At 38.9% G+C, this 14,894-nt stretch overlaps 1 protein-coding gene across 2 annotated transcripts in view; it reads right to left on the reverse strand.

Moving 5' to 3' along the window:
* The window catches only part of TBC1D14 (TBC1 domain family member 14), a 62,327-nt gene that overhangs the window by 32,857 nt on the left and 14,576 nt on the right, over positions 1–14,894 (reverse strand). Inside the window, exon 3 of one of the 2 annotated variants that reach the window (XM_063401582.1) lies at positions 10,355–10,475. In XM_063401582.1, coding sequence (XP_063257652.1) covers positions 10,355–10,475 — 121 coding nt within the window. The remainder of the gene's footprint in view (positions 1–10,354; positions 10,476–14,894) is intronic. The other variant, XM_063401583.1, reaches the window with a different exon arrangement.

Consider the following 14,894-nt stretch of genomic DNA (forward strand, 5'->3'; position numbering starts at 1 on the left):
CCGCGCTAATCACCCGCGGAGCCGCCGCACACCATCGCTGCTCTCCGCCTCGCCCAGCGCTGCCTGGGCACGCACGGCTCCGCCTGGCACACGCCTCCCGCCTCCCGGGCCGCCGCCGCAGCCCTGCCCTGCCCGGTGCGGATCCGCGTCCATGACGGACATCCCAAACCTCGCACAAGCTCGTCTGCGTTAGCCGCAGTCTTTGTCAGCTCAGCATTCCGGGTGCTGGTTCAGGACGCAGCTGCATTCCTCAAACACCGGCATCTCTCTCCGCTGCTTTCCTGCACTGCCGCTTCCCCTCCCCGCGTCCCTGGCTCCAAGCCAGGGGTTTGCTTGCACCGAGTCCCGCTGCTGTGCCTTGCTGAGACAGCCTCGGTACTGTCCGAAGTGCAAGAGCAGGTAAAACTCACCAAGCCCTACATCAGTGCCGAAGGAACAGCAGCAGGGTTGCGCTTCCTACAGCATGAGCATCTTTTCAGTACCACTCATGCTTTGTCCACCTCTGACAGCTCTAAGAGATGTATAAATCTCTTCTACAGTTCGGACAACTTCCACGTTACCTTTTGCTAAATATTTTGCCTCAATCCACATAGAATATCAGCCTTAGTTTTTCTTTGTCCAGAGGCTGAGTTCAATAACTCAGTGGAGACACTCATGTTGTTATGGCTCCATCTTTGGTAGACTTGCATTTTAAAATATTACCTATTGACCTACAACTGTTGCCATTTTCTCAGCTCTGTACTAAGGATTTCATATTCTTAAATATCACTGACTGTGGCTTGCAGCTGCCAGGGTGCAGCCACACTCACCAAAGTCTGATCCTCAATCCCAAAATGAGCAGCAAGGACTGACCTGAAAACAACCGGTCACTTAAGTGCTCTGCTTTCCAAGGGTGGCTTTGCAGAAGTTCAATCATTATCTCTGAATTGCTAGGTGTTATATCAGCTATTGTTTTCAACCCGTGACTTCACATCTATTTCACAGACGCAGCGATATGATGCCAAATACAGAACAGCTCACTCTTTAAAAGTATCTCAGCTTCATTCCCACCACTGCCAATCAGTTACAGACACCTGCCATGCAAACATAACATGTCAGAGCACAAGTCAACACAGCTCATGTAAAACACTACAGGCTCCAGTGCTAATGCTTCATGAACTACCTGAGACTAAGTGACCACACATATCCAAAAACCATTCATGTAAAATTACAGCTATTAACGCGGGCAAAAAGCGGCTCCTGAGGAAGAGCATCCTTCGGTGAGCAGGGGTATTCGTGCATTAGGCATCTGTGCTTTCACTGAAAATAAATGATATTGCAGCTCTTCTGCAAAGCACTGACTGGGACAGAGGATGCCTGGTGACACAGGAGGATACTGCAAGGTTAAAGTGAAATACTCCCTGCAACTCAGACCACGGCTGGCCACATGTTACAGTTGGTAGCAGTCACTACTTTTAGGTTGCTGCATTTACAACAGTACCTGAGACTACTTAAACAGGTTATATGCAAGATTTAGTTACATTTTATTTTTTCCACTGGCCTCACTCAGCATATGGAATAAGAACTGGACCAGAATTGCACAAGCAAAAAGAAAACTATTTTTTTCCTCGTTTTTAAGTCTTACCACTAACTCAACAGTGCTTCAATGTTCCTTCCCTTCCATTGTTTCATGACTGTCTAATGCCTGTCCATCTGAACTCTCTTACCTTTTCTAAATGAAATAGTTTACCAGACAAATTTCAGCTGGTGCACACCCAACACTTCACTGCCCCCAACCCCCTTCTGTCCCCTCACACCACTTCTGTGCCCCCGTTACACAGCCATGGGACTTTCAATATGCTGGACTGGGGAAATGGTACCACCAAAATCACACCTTTTGTTCTTCTCCATTCATTTGGTTACTCTGCAATGCCTGCTGTGGGGCAATGTAAATGTGAAAGGAAAAGGAAAGGAATATGCAGCAGGACTACTAGATCATGAAATTTGTGATGATCTTTGGGTTGGGAAACTAGGATCTGATTCTTCACATGGCACCAGGCCATAAAGTAATAATCATAATGAAGACCCTTATACATACAGTAATAAAAGAGGATTAAAGGAAACTGAAACCTCAAGCAAAGATCAGATTATAATACTATCCTTCAAAACTTAACAGAGAATACATGCTTCTGAGTTCAGATATTACACTTTTGAACAACTTCTTAGGAAGCTTTTTATATAAGTTTAAAACCTGTACAGAACTATTCTGAAATTTAATAGGTTTTTTATTTAATTTAATAGTTACTGATCTAACAACCTGAGAAATCAGAATTGCACACTCAACCTGTACACTTTAGTGATCTGCCAACTTCTACAAACAATTAATGGTTCAAGAACCATCAGCCCTACTTGATTTACACAGCTCTCTCTGTATGTGTATGCATATGTTTAATTCTCTTACATTAAAGAAAGGATACCTGAGCAGAAGGCAGCAATGACATGACAGAATATGACTGTAAGAACATTATGTATGTGAAGTTTCATCTTCCACCAGGACATCTTTCTCATCTTTAGTACCACAGTATTCTCCTGTTCCAGGCCTTACAAACTAGGAATGCCTAAGCAATGTAAAAGTTAAGATACTGTGGCCAGGCTGTGAGGAAAACCTCACACTATTTGTAGGTATCATTTCAAGTGCTCTGAAATTTGCCTCTTTTCCCCTGAGAAGCATCTACTTTTCCTTTCAGATTACAGGGGATATAGAACCTGGGCTGGCAACTGACATGATCCCACACAATCATACTAGAGCTCAATGAATAAAATAATTCAGACCTCTTACAGAAAGTTACCAGTAAAGCAAAAGAGTGAGAAGCCACATACTCATTTTTGCAGTTCTATGCTCCAGCCAATGGACTATTTTACTAATTTTTCCATATACATATTTTATAACATCATATTTTGCATAACTGAGGCATTAGATTAAGGAACATTTAAAACCTAAGCATAGACAAAGCCAGATTAGCTCTTCCAAGAAAGAATAACAGTTTGCTGTTTCAAAGTCTGTTGCTTCATTCAATGTGCTATGTATCAGATGGTTTTCAGCCCTAGGGTTCACATTTCGTTGGCGCTATATGTAAATAATTAAAGTGGGTTTTCGTTATATAGAGTGACATGCTTCATTAAAAAGAAAAAAGAAAAAAAATATTCAAAGTACTCAGAGAGAAAGCATACCATGAACCATGTTGCTTAAAAAGTTTTTTACTGTCAAAAGCAGGATCTTCAATGAAATTGTGCAGTATACTGTTACAAGTGACTCCCAACATGAGTCACAGTAACAGGAAAAAACCAACATCCTCCTGCTCAGAACACTGCAAAGGACACAATTTAATCTGCACACACAAATGTGTACACAGTTTCCCTGGGTACTGACACTATCTGCTACACTGCAGCGTTAATCAAATGGAAACATCTGCAAGAAAGGCCTCCAGCAGGACAAGCATCTGGGAAATGTCTGAGCAAGAGAACACAAGCTAAATGGTTGTTTTATTTTACTGCTATTTTCTTGTGAGCATCTGCCAGAATAAAACGTTATGAACACCTGCTTTCAGCATATCCCATGAACATCTCTTCCAGGGACTGGAATCCCATTGGATATGGACTTCATGTGAAAACATAACTTTATTTAATCTGTATGCCTGCTCACTGATCTCTTCACCTTAATTATCTGTACAGTCTCAGCATCATACCCTTCCAGATCATCTCTCAGCAACTTTTTCTTCTGACATTTCACATTAGTGCTGATGTTGCAGAAGAAAACTTACCTTTCCTATTTAGTCTCAAATAATTCTTACTGTGGCTGAAGGTCATGTCAGCACATGACACTAAAATACAAGGACTCCCCAAGCCACATCAACCTGATGCTGACACCACTCTGAAACGGCCAAAAATCCAGGTTAACCCCAGGATACAGAGGAAAGGACTCACAGGAATAACATGTTTCATCTTGCAAGTTCTCAAATCAGTTGCAAATACCAACACTTGTAATCGCCAACACAGTGCAAAAGTCACCCAGGAATGCCACCTACTTCGCAATGCACAACAACTTGTATTTTATTCTGTTCAGAGACCCTCCGTGGCAGTCACAGTTATTGTTTGCAAACTCTTGTCTTTGTAGGTAAGTATGTGTATGCTTGTATCCCGCACACCAAACCAGAGTAGGCAAAGATACTTCACTTGATACTTTTAACCACATTCTACTTCTCCCCTGTTCTCAAATCTCTCTGCTAATTTCCTTTCTGCTTCCTCATCAAGACTTGGGTATCTTTAAAGGTCTCCAACCTCGAGTTTGATGTTTGTCTGTCCTTTGAAATTACAGAAAAATAAGGAAATAAGTCCACTGCATTAAACCTCTGAGGGTTTTTTTCCACCCACATTTGCTTTTCTGATCCCTGAAATTACCTTTGAAGCTGGTGCCAATTTCTTACATGCCCAACAAAAGATTTTTTTTGTACTCATACTGATAGTGTGTGCCATATTCTCTTATCACTTGTCCAGATCCTTGTGCATTCTTTGCTTAATTTTACAAAAAACAAACAAACAAAACTATATAAAAATGTAAATATTCCTAAATACAATCATTTTCACAACTTAAGGTTCAGTGTTGACAAGAAGAAATTGTAGTTTTTAAAAGCTGCAAACAAATATATATATATGAAGGAGGGCAACATACCTCCATAGTGTGGCCTTAAGTGATGACTGTTTTCAGGCTTTAATATTCATGAAGCTGTTTCCACCAAACTTTGTAATGCTCAAGTGACAAGTTTTCAATAGAGCACAAGAAAATTATGTGGAAATACTAACAGACAGGAAAAATTTGTAATAAAATCAAGGCAAAAATAGGATCAAGAGTCCTCAGAGAGAGGAGAACGAGAACATAAAATTGGCTGATCTTCCTTCAAAAAGACACTTCAGGAAAAACCACAAGTCTGGCTTTTCAAAATCCTTACATCCATATCTTCAGGGTTTCTAGTAATACAGTACCCTCCATTCATTTTACAGAGCTAAAGAACATCAGCTTTGTTTGTTGTTGCTAGCAAGGCATGGTAGGATTTAGCCTTTCAAAACCTTTCAAAACCCTCATTCTTTAATTTTAGATGAAGTTTGAGATGTATAAACTGGAAGACAGACAAAGAAAACCTTTGGATCAAGTTTCTTGGGAGCTTGCTTCTGCTTAACACACAATTAGCACAATGAAGTCTAGCAAAGCTTTCTCAATTTTACATGTCAGCAATGCGAATGTTCCAGTCTCCAGTTAGAATAGGCAGTTCCACCACAATATTAAGAGGCTACACATCTGCTTTCAAAAATTTATTGCCAGCTTTGCTTCACAGCAATGCTTTGCCAAGTGTTTGTGCAATGCATCAACCAAGGCACGTGGCCTTATTTCCAGGCTTGCTCTCTACAGACTTCTATTTTCATTCAAAAACACATAAAGGGAAGGGGGAGTCTGAAAGCCTCCTGTGTGTTGCCAGTGGAAGGTTACTACATGGAAAAAAGCTTCCTGACTACACAAAGTAAGTGTTGAAATATCTTTCTATTAGCATGGAGGACACACAAATACCAGTTGCATGATGAATTCTTATTTAACACAAATGAGAACAAACTTCCACTGATGTATCAGCTGTCCTGAAGTTATAATCTCTGGCCTTGAAATTTTGGAGTTAGAAAGAGTTGTGTGCTTGATACTCAAAAGTTGGACATTTTTTCCATGAATTTGTGGCTTCCTGAATTTAAAAATAATCTTGTGCTATCCACAGTCATATTCCAGTTAATGCTAAGTATCAGCTTGGGCTACAAAGTAAGCCCAAAGTAAACCCTGTTGAGACAAAGAGAACAACTTCAAAATTACTGCACTTCCCCCAAAATATACCACCAGCATTGAAACAGACCCTGCAGCAGAGACCAGCAGCTGACACTGTAACTGCAGTACAACTAACCAAGCTTATCCTTCTGTTCAGTATCTTTACTCCTGAAAGCAGATACTTATCCTCTAACACTTGCCTGCTACACCTCCTTAGGATCCGTCCAGCTTCCAGGGCTTTTGATCAACACAATTTACTAGGCATTCTAGAGAGTGAGAAAGCTAAAATAAAACCTTTACATCTGGAAAAGGAGGAAAAATCTTTCACTTCCTTTCAAAAATACTTTGTAGCTTGTCAGAGCTATTTAAACCAATACTCAAAGCTTTCTACTTTCTATTAGTCTGATGGTTGTAACATATTCTGTACTTTCACATGTTGTTAATATATGGGAAGAAGTTCCAATAGCATCAAAAGCAGCACTTTGTCAGCTACACTCCACTAGATTATGATACCTGACTGGGACATCTGAAATGCTTTTATTATTAAAATACTCAGGAACAATCATCCTGACAACAGTATTAAATCACCCTTTCATTTACTGTGAATGGAAACTACTACTCTTGCTTTATCTGTTTAAATGTGATAGTATTTTTATTTGAGGCAGTGATTTTCAAGACAGGACAAGGGCAACACACTCTTTGTAGATTAATACAGCCTACTAGAATTGCTGAATCCTCTATTTAGCACTGTTCTTGTTGAGGGAGAAAGACCTTTTAGAATATCATGATTGCTATAATGAGTTGTTTTTGTTTACTTACTTTTATTTACCTTCACAAAACTTAGATGCCCTTTACATATGATTACAATAAAGGTATTTGTAACTGAATCAGAAGTAAAGACATGAAAGAGCAGTGCATTAAGGCAAATTGCAAGTTTTGGGTTACAATTAAGTGAGAAGTCAGTTACACCTTTATTTCCAGAGAATGTAACAATAGTAGGCACAGGTTAGCCTAACCACAGTAACTATACCTTCTTACACTGCACTTGCTTCTTGTTAAAAAAAGGAACACTGCCACATAGATCTAAATCCTGCCTTTCTGAAGGCTGACACATAGAAATGAACCCAACACTGAAGAACACAGGAAGTGACTCATTTACACCCTTGGACTTTGTGTTTTTGGGCACAAAAAATGCACTACACAGTTTCTAGCTTCAAAGTGGCAGTGAAGTCAATGTGCAAACACTCACTGTATTGGGAGCAATGGCCATCAGTCACAATGACCTACCCAGGCTACCCAAAGGCAAACTCCACATGGGCAGAAGACAGTGCTCTATCCAAAGCTGTGGCTCCAGCTCCCGCCAGAACCAGCAGGCAGCTGAACCAAGGAAATGAACCCAGCACTTCCCTTCCACGGGCCCCGGCTGGGACCTGTGAAAGCAGCAGAGCACAGCTCAGGCAATCAGCTCTGTATTTTTAGCCACCGCCGGCCACCAGCAGCGGCTGCAGATGTGCGGATGCGGAACTGGAGGCAGCAGCTCCCCACATGGCACAGCTCCCCCCAGCATGGCCCGGGCACACGGAGCCACACGGGAACCGCACACAGCAGCGCTGTGGGCACTGCTCTGCTCTGGGCTGTTTTAACCTAGAGTTGCTTTGAAACTCTTTTCCATCTAACAGATCCAAGCCAGAAAATAGACTGATAAAATCACTTTACTTCATCAACTAGAATTATAGCTTAAATCAAGTAAAAATTGAATTGAATTGGAATTATCCCAATTCAACTTACAAAGTTTTTGCTGTTTTTTACTGTTAATCCCATTACAAAGCATCACCTCTGAGGCAAGCAATTTATTTTCCTGTTTCAAGAGCTCATTTTCACTTTATCATGTGCTGCAGAGTGAGCCTGTTCAGTAAAACTGATTTTAATTGACTGGAATGTTGACCCCCACATATAATTAAATCGTAATTATTACAGAAAAACATTTGGGAAAATTACAATCCCTAAGTTAAAATCATAGTTATTTTTAATTATTAAGGAACTACTATTAAAATTTTTAAATATTCCAACATGGAATGTCTGCAAATGAGATCATAAAATATTTAGACTTGAATTTTTGAGTAAAGATTGTAATTGAAAGGCCTCAAGTGTCAGATGTGCTGAATGTTACCAATATTGAAACTTTAAAAAATGAAGATATTCCATTCAGCTCTAGCTGGAATTTATATAGTGAAAGCTAAATTGTACAACCCTCATAGAGTCAAAGCACACTTGGAAGGGAAAAGAACCCCAAAACTTGCTGATTAAAAATGGATTTTGCTATTACAGAAAAGAAAATTAAAATAAATACACTATTTAAAAAAAAGTAATTTAATTTCGCTGGGGAAGAAAGCTGTAACATGTCTCTAGGATATAGCCAAAACCTGGCTTTGCTCTACAGGCCTTATTCTTTTAATACACAAAATCTTGATAAGCCATGTGCAAAGAAGTTCTGTAAAGACAGATCACATAAGAGAGACAACCAAATGATACACTGGTTACCCCCTCTTGAATTTTTAAAGGGATTTCTTTTGAAGAGCACTCACTAACAAAACTGGGGGGAGAGAAATTGTTGCAAATAAATGGTATTTAACATATACTTCTATGCTTGCCAAACATGAAAAGAGTTTCTAAAAGAAACAGTGGCTGCAAAGCCTAGCTCAGTTCTACAGTCTGCTGGGAGAGATGAAAATTTAACTTCAGTGGTTATTCTTAGTGAGGTGCTGTCATCTGACTTAGTGCATTTTCAAACATCAATAGCAAACGCAACTTGTATAACCAGTTCTGCTCAAGCACAATTCCTGAAGAGAACTGATATAAAAGATTAATCATGCCAACCTCCACTGCAAATGCACTTCCAGCTTCTCCAAGATTACTCATTCTGACAGCTTCTAAGTTTTAAAACATTTAACTGGATAAAAACTATACAAAAGCTCTCAGTGACCCAGTAAAGCAACCCAGCCTGAACATGTACCGATATTGCTTCCTCATCACAAGACTAATACTCACATATATTCTCAGCATTAAAAACAGGACTAGCAACATCTTAGCTGGAGTGATTTTAATTCCTACATTGTTGAAATACAGCATGATGCTATGTTGTAGACACACTTGTTGAACAAGTGAGTGCTGTCAGAAGAGTTTTTACAGGGCTTGAGAAAAGGTTCATGTGCTCAAAAAGCCTGTCTGAGCATTGTTTTGGTGAGGGGTCACCTAAATCAGGCTGTGCTTTCAGATCTTGGTGAGGCTCAATTAGTGACTTGCAGCACTACTCATGACCTAAAGTCCACATGGCAAAAATAACTTCAAAAAAGCACCAAATCATTTAGAAATGATTAGTTATTGTTACCCAAGAGGCACTGGAGACAATTGTTTTAGACTGCAGTTTTTCCAGAAACTCACTAATGGTTGGATGCCATACCACGTAACAATTTAATAGTGACTGCTTTGTAACAAATGTAGTACAACCGTTCAAAGCATATGTAATGCAAAATAGTTTGGATGTAAAGGAAAAATATTTACAGTACCAGCAACAACCACAAAATGTTAATAAATTATTTACCCACTTATTAAGGAACAGGCACTACAATAAAATAAACTGCTAAATGTCAGAGTACTGTACTTATTATGCCTCTTCAATTTTGCCATCAAAAATCTTTGGTGAACACCTCAGAATCATTAATTGTGTCAAGACAAATAAATAGATAAAATCTGAAGGGTTGAATACAGAGACAAGTTCAAAAAGCTGCCTCAATTTCACCTTAACAGTGTAACTACAGCTAAGAACAGTCACATGACATGTGAATTTCCAGAGTACTTTACCCTGAATTAAGCAGCACAATCCTTCAAATCAGCATTTGCATTTCACACACAGCAGCTGGTTTTGAAGTTTAACTACATGGTCTCTTTCCATGCAAACATGACTATTTCCACAGTCATTCAAACAAGGAAGTGACAACTGAAATACAGAAAAACCTCCAAACACATAAAAAGGCTGCATGCAATCCAAAAATCCCAGACCAAGTCAGACACATTGAAAGAGGCTGTTTTCTTGTCACTGAAAGAGCAGGTCATGAACTACTGACCACATAGCTGGATCTCACAAGATTTTCCCCATTGGAAAGGCAAATCATTTGATTCAGTAGCCAAGAGCTTGGGTTCATCTGTAGTAGAACCAGTTCTCTGAAATGTTGCTTTCAACAATGTTGGAAAAAAATGAGTTTCATTCAGATTTTTATTATCTTATGACACAGTAAGGAAGGCTTTTCATGCCTCACATACTCAGTCTAATGATGAAGTAGAACATGTTCTTCTGAGCAGCACTGTTGTAACAGAAGCAAAACTTCAACAGAGCTTTTTCTGATACTGAAATTGTGTGCAACTCAAACAAACAGGCTGCACAGTCCTATATACAGATCATAAACTTCACTGACTTCTTAATTCACCGTTAATTCTAACACAGAATTAAACGAATACCTTTTGTATTTTCTTTGGATCTTTCTGTAAGTTTTCTCCAAGAGGTACTTTTCCAAACAACTTCCATCGCACATCATTTTGTTTTTCCAATCTTGCACTCTGCTTTCTGGTAAACAAATTCCTAAAAAAAAAAAATTATTAAGAAAAAGGGTTGATTAATTATAATAAAAAGAAGGACGAACATTTGCTAACCTTATATATCCTAATCATATATTCCAACTCCTCTTGTGGTTGTGCTGACAGTTTGCCTGCTTCAAAAGGTACATCATGCAGTATTATCACCATACCAGGCAATGGCCTTTGTTAAATTATAACTTTTAGTAGAATAAAAAAAGTTCATTTTCCAACTTTCTAAAAGTGGACACCATTTTTTTCAGTGTTTTTTTCAGCCTCACTCTTTCAAAAAAGACTAAGACACTAAACCTGTTGCTGCACATTCTTTACTCACCTGTTACAACACATTACTACCAAAAATCACAAAAAATTTGGAGACATAGTACCTTTTTACTGTATTTGATTTGCTTTCACAAAAGATTATTTTTCTAAATAAGCTTAAAAGCAGCTACCAAAAGACATGAATTCTGAAGTCTCTCTGAAATGTCTAATATTTACTAGCTTAAACACTGTAGGAACAGTTGTAAAGCTAGATGTATAGCCACTGAAAATGGGATTTCTTTTATTGACACTGTTAGTTTTTATTCATAAAATGATTTGCCAAACTTGCATCTTCACACCACAACTACTTTTTTCCAAAACTGGACACACAGTACAGACCAGTCTTCATGCTTTTGATAGCCCTTAGCTCCTCCAAGAACACAGACATTCTACCCCCTTGGCATGCCTGCATTATCAAAATAACAAAATTTCTTTTGTCCTACCATCCAGTTTATCACATATTCAAATATGTCCAGGTTAGTTCTGTTATTTACCCACCTCAAGGCAGGTTTTTCTAGAAACTGACTATAGTTTTTTGCTCCCTCATTTAAAGAAAAAAATATAATCCACTGAAGCAACAGCATTTTTGCTACTGCAATCAGCAGGCAGCTCCAGCACCTTCAAGCCACAGATGCCTCCATTCTGACATTACTGCTTTTCCTTACAGTTACCACCTTAATGCCCTGTGTGTTGGCCCATCAAGTACAGATTGTTTCTTACATAAAAAGTGCCATAGTTTGGGAAATAAACCTATATTGAGCTTCACATTCGAGAAGGGTTGAATGCATGTCTGCATCAGGAACAGCCTAGGCACTAAAAAGTTGCTTTTTCCTGGTCACTTTGTATCAGATGCCACAAACAATACCAACACAGATAACATTGCTGGAATACAAGAGATACATTTCATATGTGAAAAACAATTAAGGTTATAACATCAAAGTGTGCTGAAATATATTATAAGGTTAATAGTATGCACTACCATCCTTAAATATGCATATATTTATACAAATTATCACATGCTTCTGTATCACAAGGGTACAGTTACCTTGAAATTCAAACCAAGAACAGATTATCATATTAAAAGATAAGAACAAAGTGTTTATGTACAGAAACCATGCAAGCCAATTACAACTGATGCCAAAGCTAAGCAGTAACTGTACTCCTCCAAACCCCTTTCAGCTATGCAGAGATTTTAAGGTAACTAAAACCTGAGAGAATGGATCTGTATCATCATTTGAGACAGCTATCTGGGAAATATAAAATCAGACACACAAGATATTAATTTAGATCTATATCTATATATATAGTCCATTTAAAAAGGAGGAATATTAAGCAAGTTCTGAAATACATCTAACAATAAAAAGGAAAGCATGACAGAACATCATAAAATCTACTGCATGTGAATAGGGTACACAATGCAAGATAGGCTGGCTGTTCTTGCAAAAGTTTTTTTTTCAGGTTGTTACTACTTCAGAAGCAAGCAAATTCCAGACTCCAAACCATCTTCAGACAAAACAAGAATTCCTAGCATCAGGGCCACTGGAAGAACCCCAAAAGGAGGCACATCTGTGACAGCTCTGTGCACATTCAAAGCCTTTTGCAAGTGAAAGGCTTTCACCACACTTCATCAGCACTGCAATAACACAAAAATTAAAGGCAATTTCCTCTCTGTCTCTATCCACATTAGAGGTTGCTAGCACAAGTGTGTATACAACAACAACTTCAGTCTCCTCTAAGAGATTTTAAGAATAGCAGCAGGTCTTTACCCTCAGAGCAAAATAAAGATGAATTGGAATGATAAATTGTCACAGCCCTCTGCTGCAAGTGCCTGCGTAAAATGAACTAAATCTGAACAGCCAGTCTCACACACTTCCTCTCAATTCAATTCCAAAATCCTAACTATCTACTTTCCCTTTAGAGGCAGCGTCATAATAAATAATCCGTTCTACAGCTTATCTAGCAGATGGCACAGCACTTGTTCAGCTCACTCTTCTCTAGCCCTACATTCTAGGGCACCCAGCATCTCTTCCTCCCTTTGTGCTATGTCAGGGATTCCCAGGTCACTTTTAATTTAAAATATATATATATTGAACTGAAAGCAGCAGGCATGGTCAATATACAAATTTCATTCTGTACTGTCCCTTTCCTCAACCCTCTGTCTGGGCCCAAGTGACAGTGTTTGGTTCATGTCCACACTCACTACAAACTCCAAGTCTCAAAACCTCCCAAAGGCTTAACATGATCAGCAGCCACAAATGAGCACAATCAGATGTAGAACAGCAAACTACAATCTGTTCTTGCTTTGACTGAGGACACAGAGCGTGAAACCCTGATCTGCCCCAGACAGAAACACACCAAAGGTAATATACTGACAGCATGGCATGGAAGGAGCAGAAGAGATGCCACCTAATTTGCACCTATTCTGAGAAAACTTCAGGGGAAAAAAACCCCAACAAAACCCCAAACAAACAAACAAGAACTATGCAATGTTCTATGGTTCAATTTCTACAGCTTTGTAATAAATCAGGACAACATCACAGGGTCCTGATAAAGCCACTGCTTGAGATTCCTGAACTGAAAGTAAACCCTTAAAATATTCAACTGCCTTAGGAGGAAGTTTCTGCCATATTTTTTATATGTCAGAGCAAATAACTCATAGCAAACCTTTCATTTTTCTGCTGCTCCAGCACAAAAAGGAATTCCTTTCCTCCTATTCTTATACAGCTCTTCTGGATTTTTAAGAAGAGCACTAAGCCATTTCACTTCTGAGCAAATCCACTAAGAAAAATTCCACATTAAAGGTAACTTAAGGAGATTTTACTAACAGAAAGCACATGTTAACAAGAAGCAAAACTTCTCCATTTGAAAAATAAAACCAAACCATAAACAAACAAATCTTTACTCCAAAGATGAGCCCAGAAATTCTAGGGTAAAAGATGTCAAAGCTTCATTACAAGCATTTTAAGATAACAAAAATAAATTTGAGATCTTACACGTAAAGAAGGGCTGACATGCCTTGAAAGAAAAGATCACACGCTCATCATTAGTTCAGTCTCACTGTTCTCTTCACAACAATCAGAAGACATCATGATGATTTACAGCAGGGATATTAACAAGAACATCTGACATGATGAATGATGTCTGCAGCCTCATTAGTGTGGAGTCAGTAAATCTGCATTCCTGTTGTACATGCTGAGTTTGTATCTGCAGCTTCTTATTTTACAAAAGCCAAGCACAGAAGTTAACTTGAGATCAAATTTCAATTAGAAAACTGCTTTTGCACATTCCCCTAAAAACAGTATTTGGCACCAAACAGCTGCTTAACCCTGTTATTTTAGTTGAGCCATGGAGAAGGATTACCTACCTGAAGAGAATTCTAATTCCAGAGTTACTTTTTACATACAAAGAACATCCTGTGGCAGAGGACAGAGATGGAACAATCTTTTGCTTGAACATACAGATATTGCATCACCACTCTATACTGATCTGCCCAGCTGCCTTTTCTGTGGGGAAAAGAGGAAGTTAATACCAAGAGGCAAGTTTAGCAGTGTCAGGAAAACCTTGTTTTTTAATAAAACTTAAAGAACAATTCCATTTTGGTTCTCTAAGCACTGCTAAAATAAGCTTACAAAATAGCTACTAATATATGCACTGCACGTATGTATGTTGCCACTATTTATACAGCCTTGTGTACTGTCATGATCAGGCTGGAGCCTCAATCAAATTTTAAAAATATGGTTCTAAAGATATTAGAATCACATCAATAACAAGTAACCAAGTCAAACCTATCCTTATTGCATCTGTTACAGCATTTTTAAGCTTTTGCTTTAAAAAAAATCCAGCATCACCACAGAAGCAGAAAGTTTATCCAGTTCTGTCCAATTTGCTTTCCAAAAGGCAGGAGGTTTGCAACACAACTGCCACCAATTACTGCCCCACAGGGAGTTGAGAGCAGCAGTTGCACAAGCATTCAGCTATTCATTTTTACCACATTTCTCCTGTGCTTTGTCCCAGGCAAGGTTAGTCACTTATGTGAAGTCACCTCTTCAGAGGTCCTTTCCACCATGTTTCCCACCCCACCCCTGCCCGTTCAGTATGCAAACCT

Source organism: Prinia subflava, chromosome 7, assembly GCF_021018805.1.
Source record: "Prinia subflava isolate CZ2003 ecotype Zambia chromosome 7, Cam_Psub_1.2, whole genome shotgun sequence".
Lineage (NCBI taxonomy): Eukaryota > Metazoa > Chordata > Aves > Passeriformes > Cisticolidae > Prinia > Prinia subflava.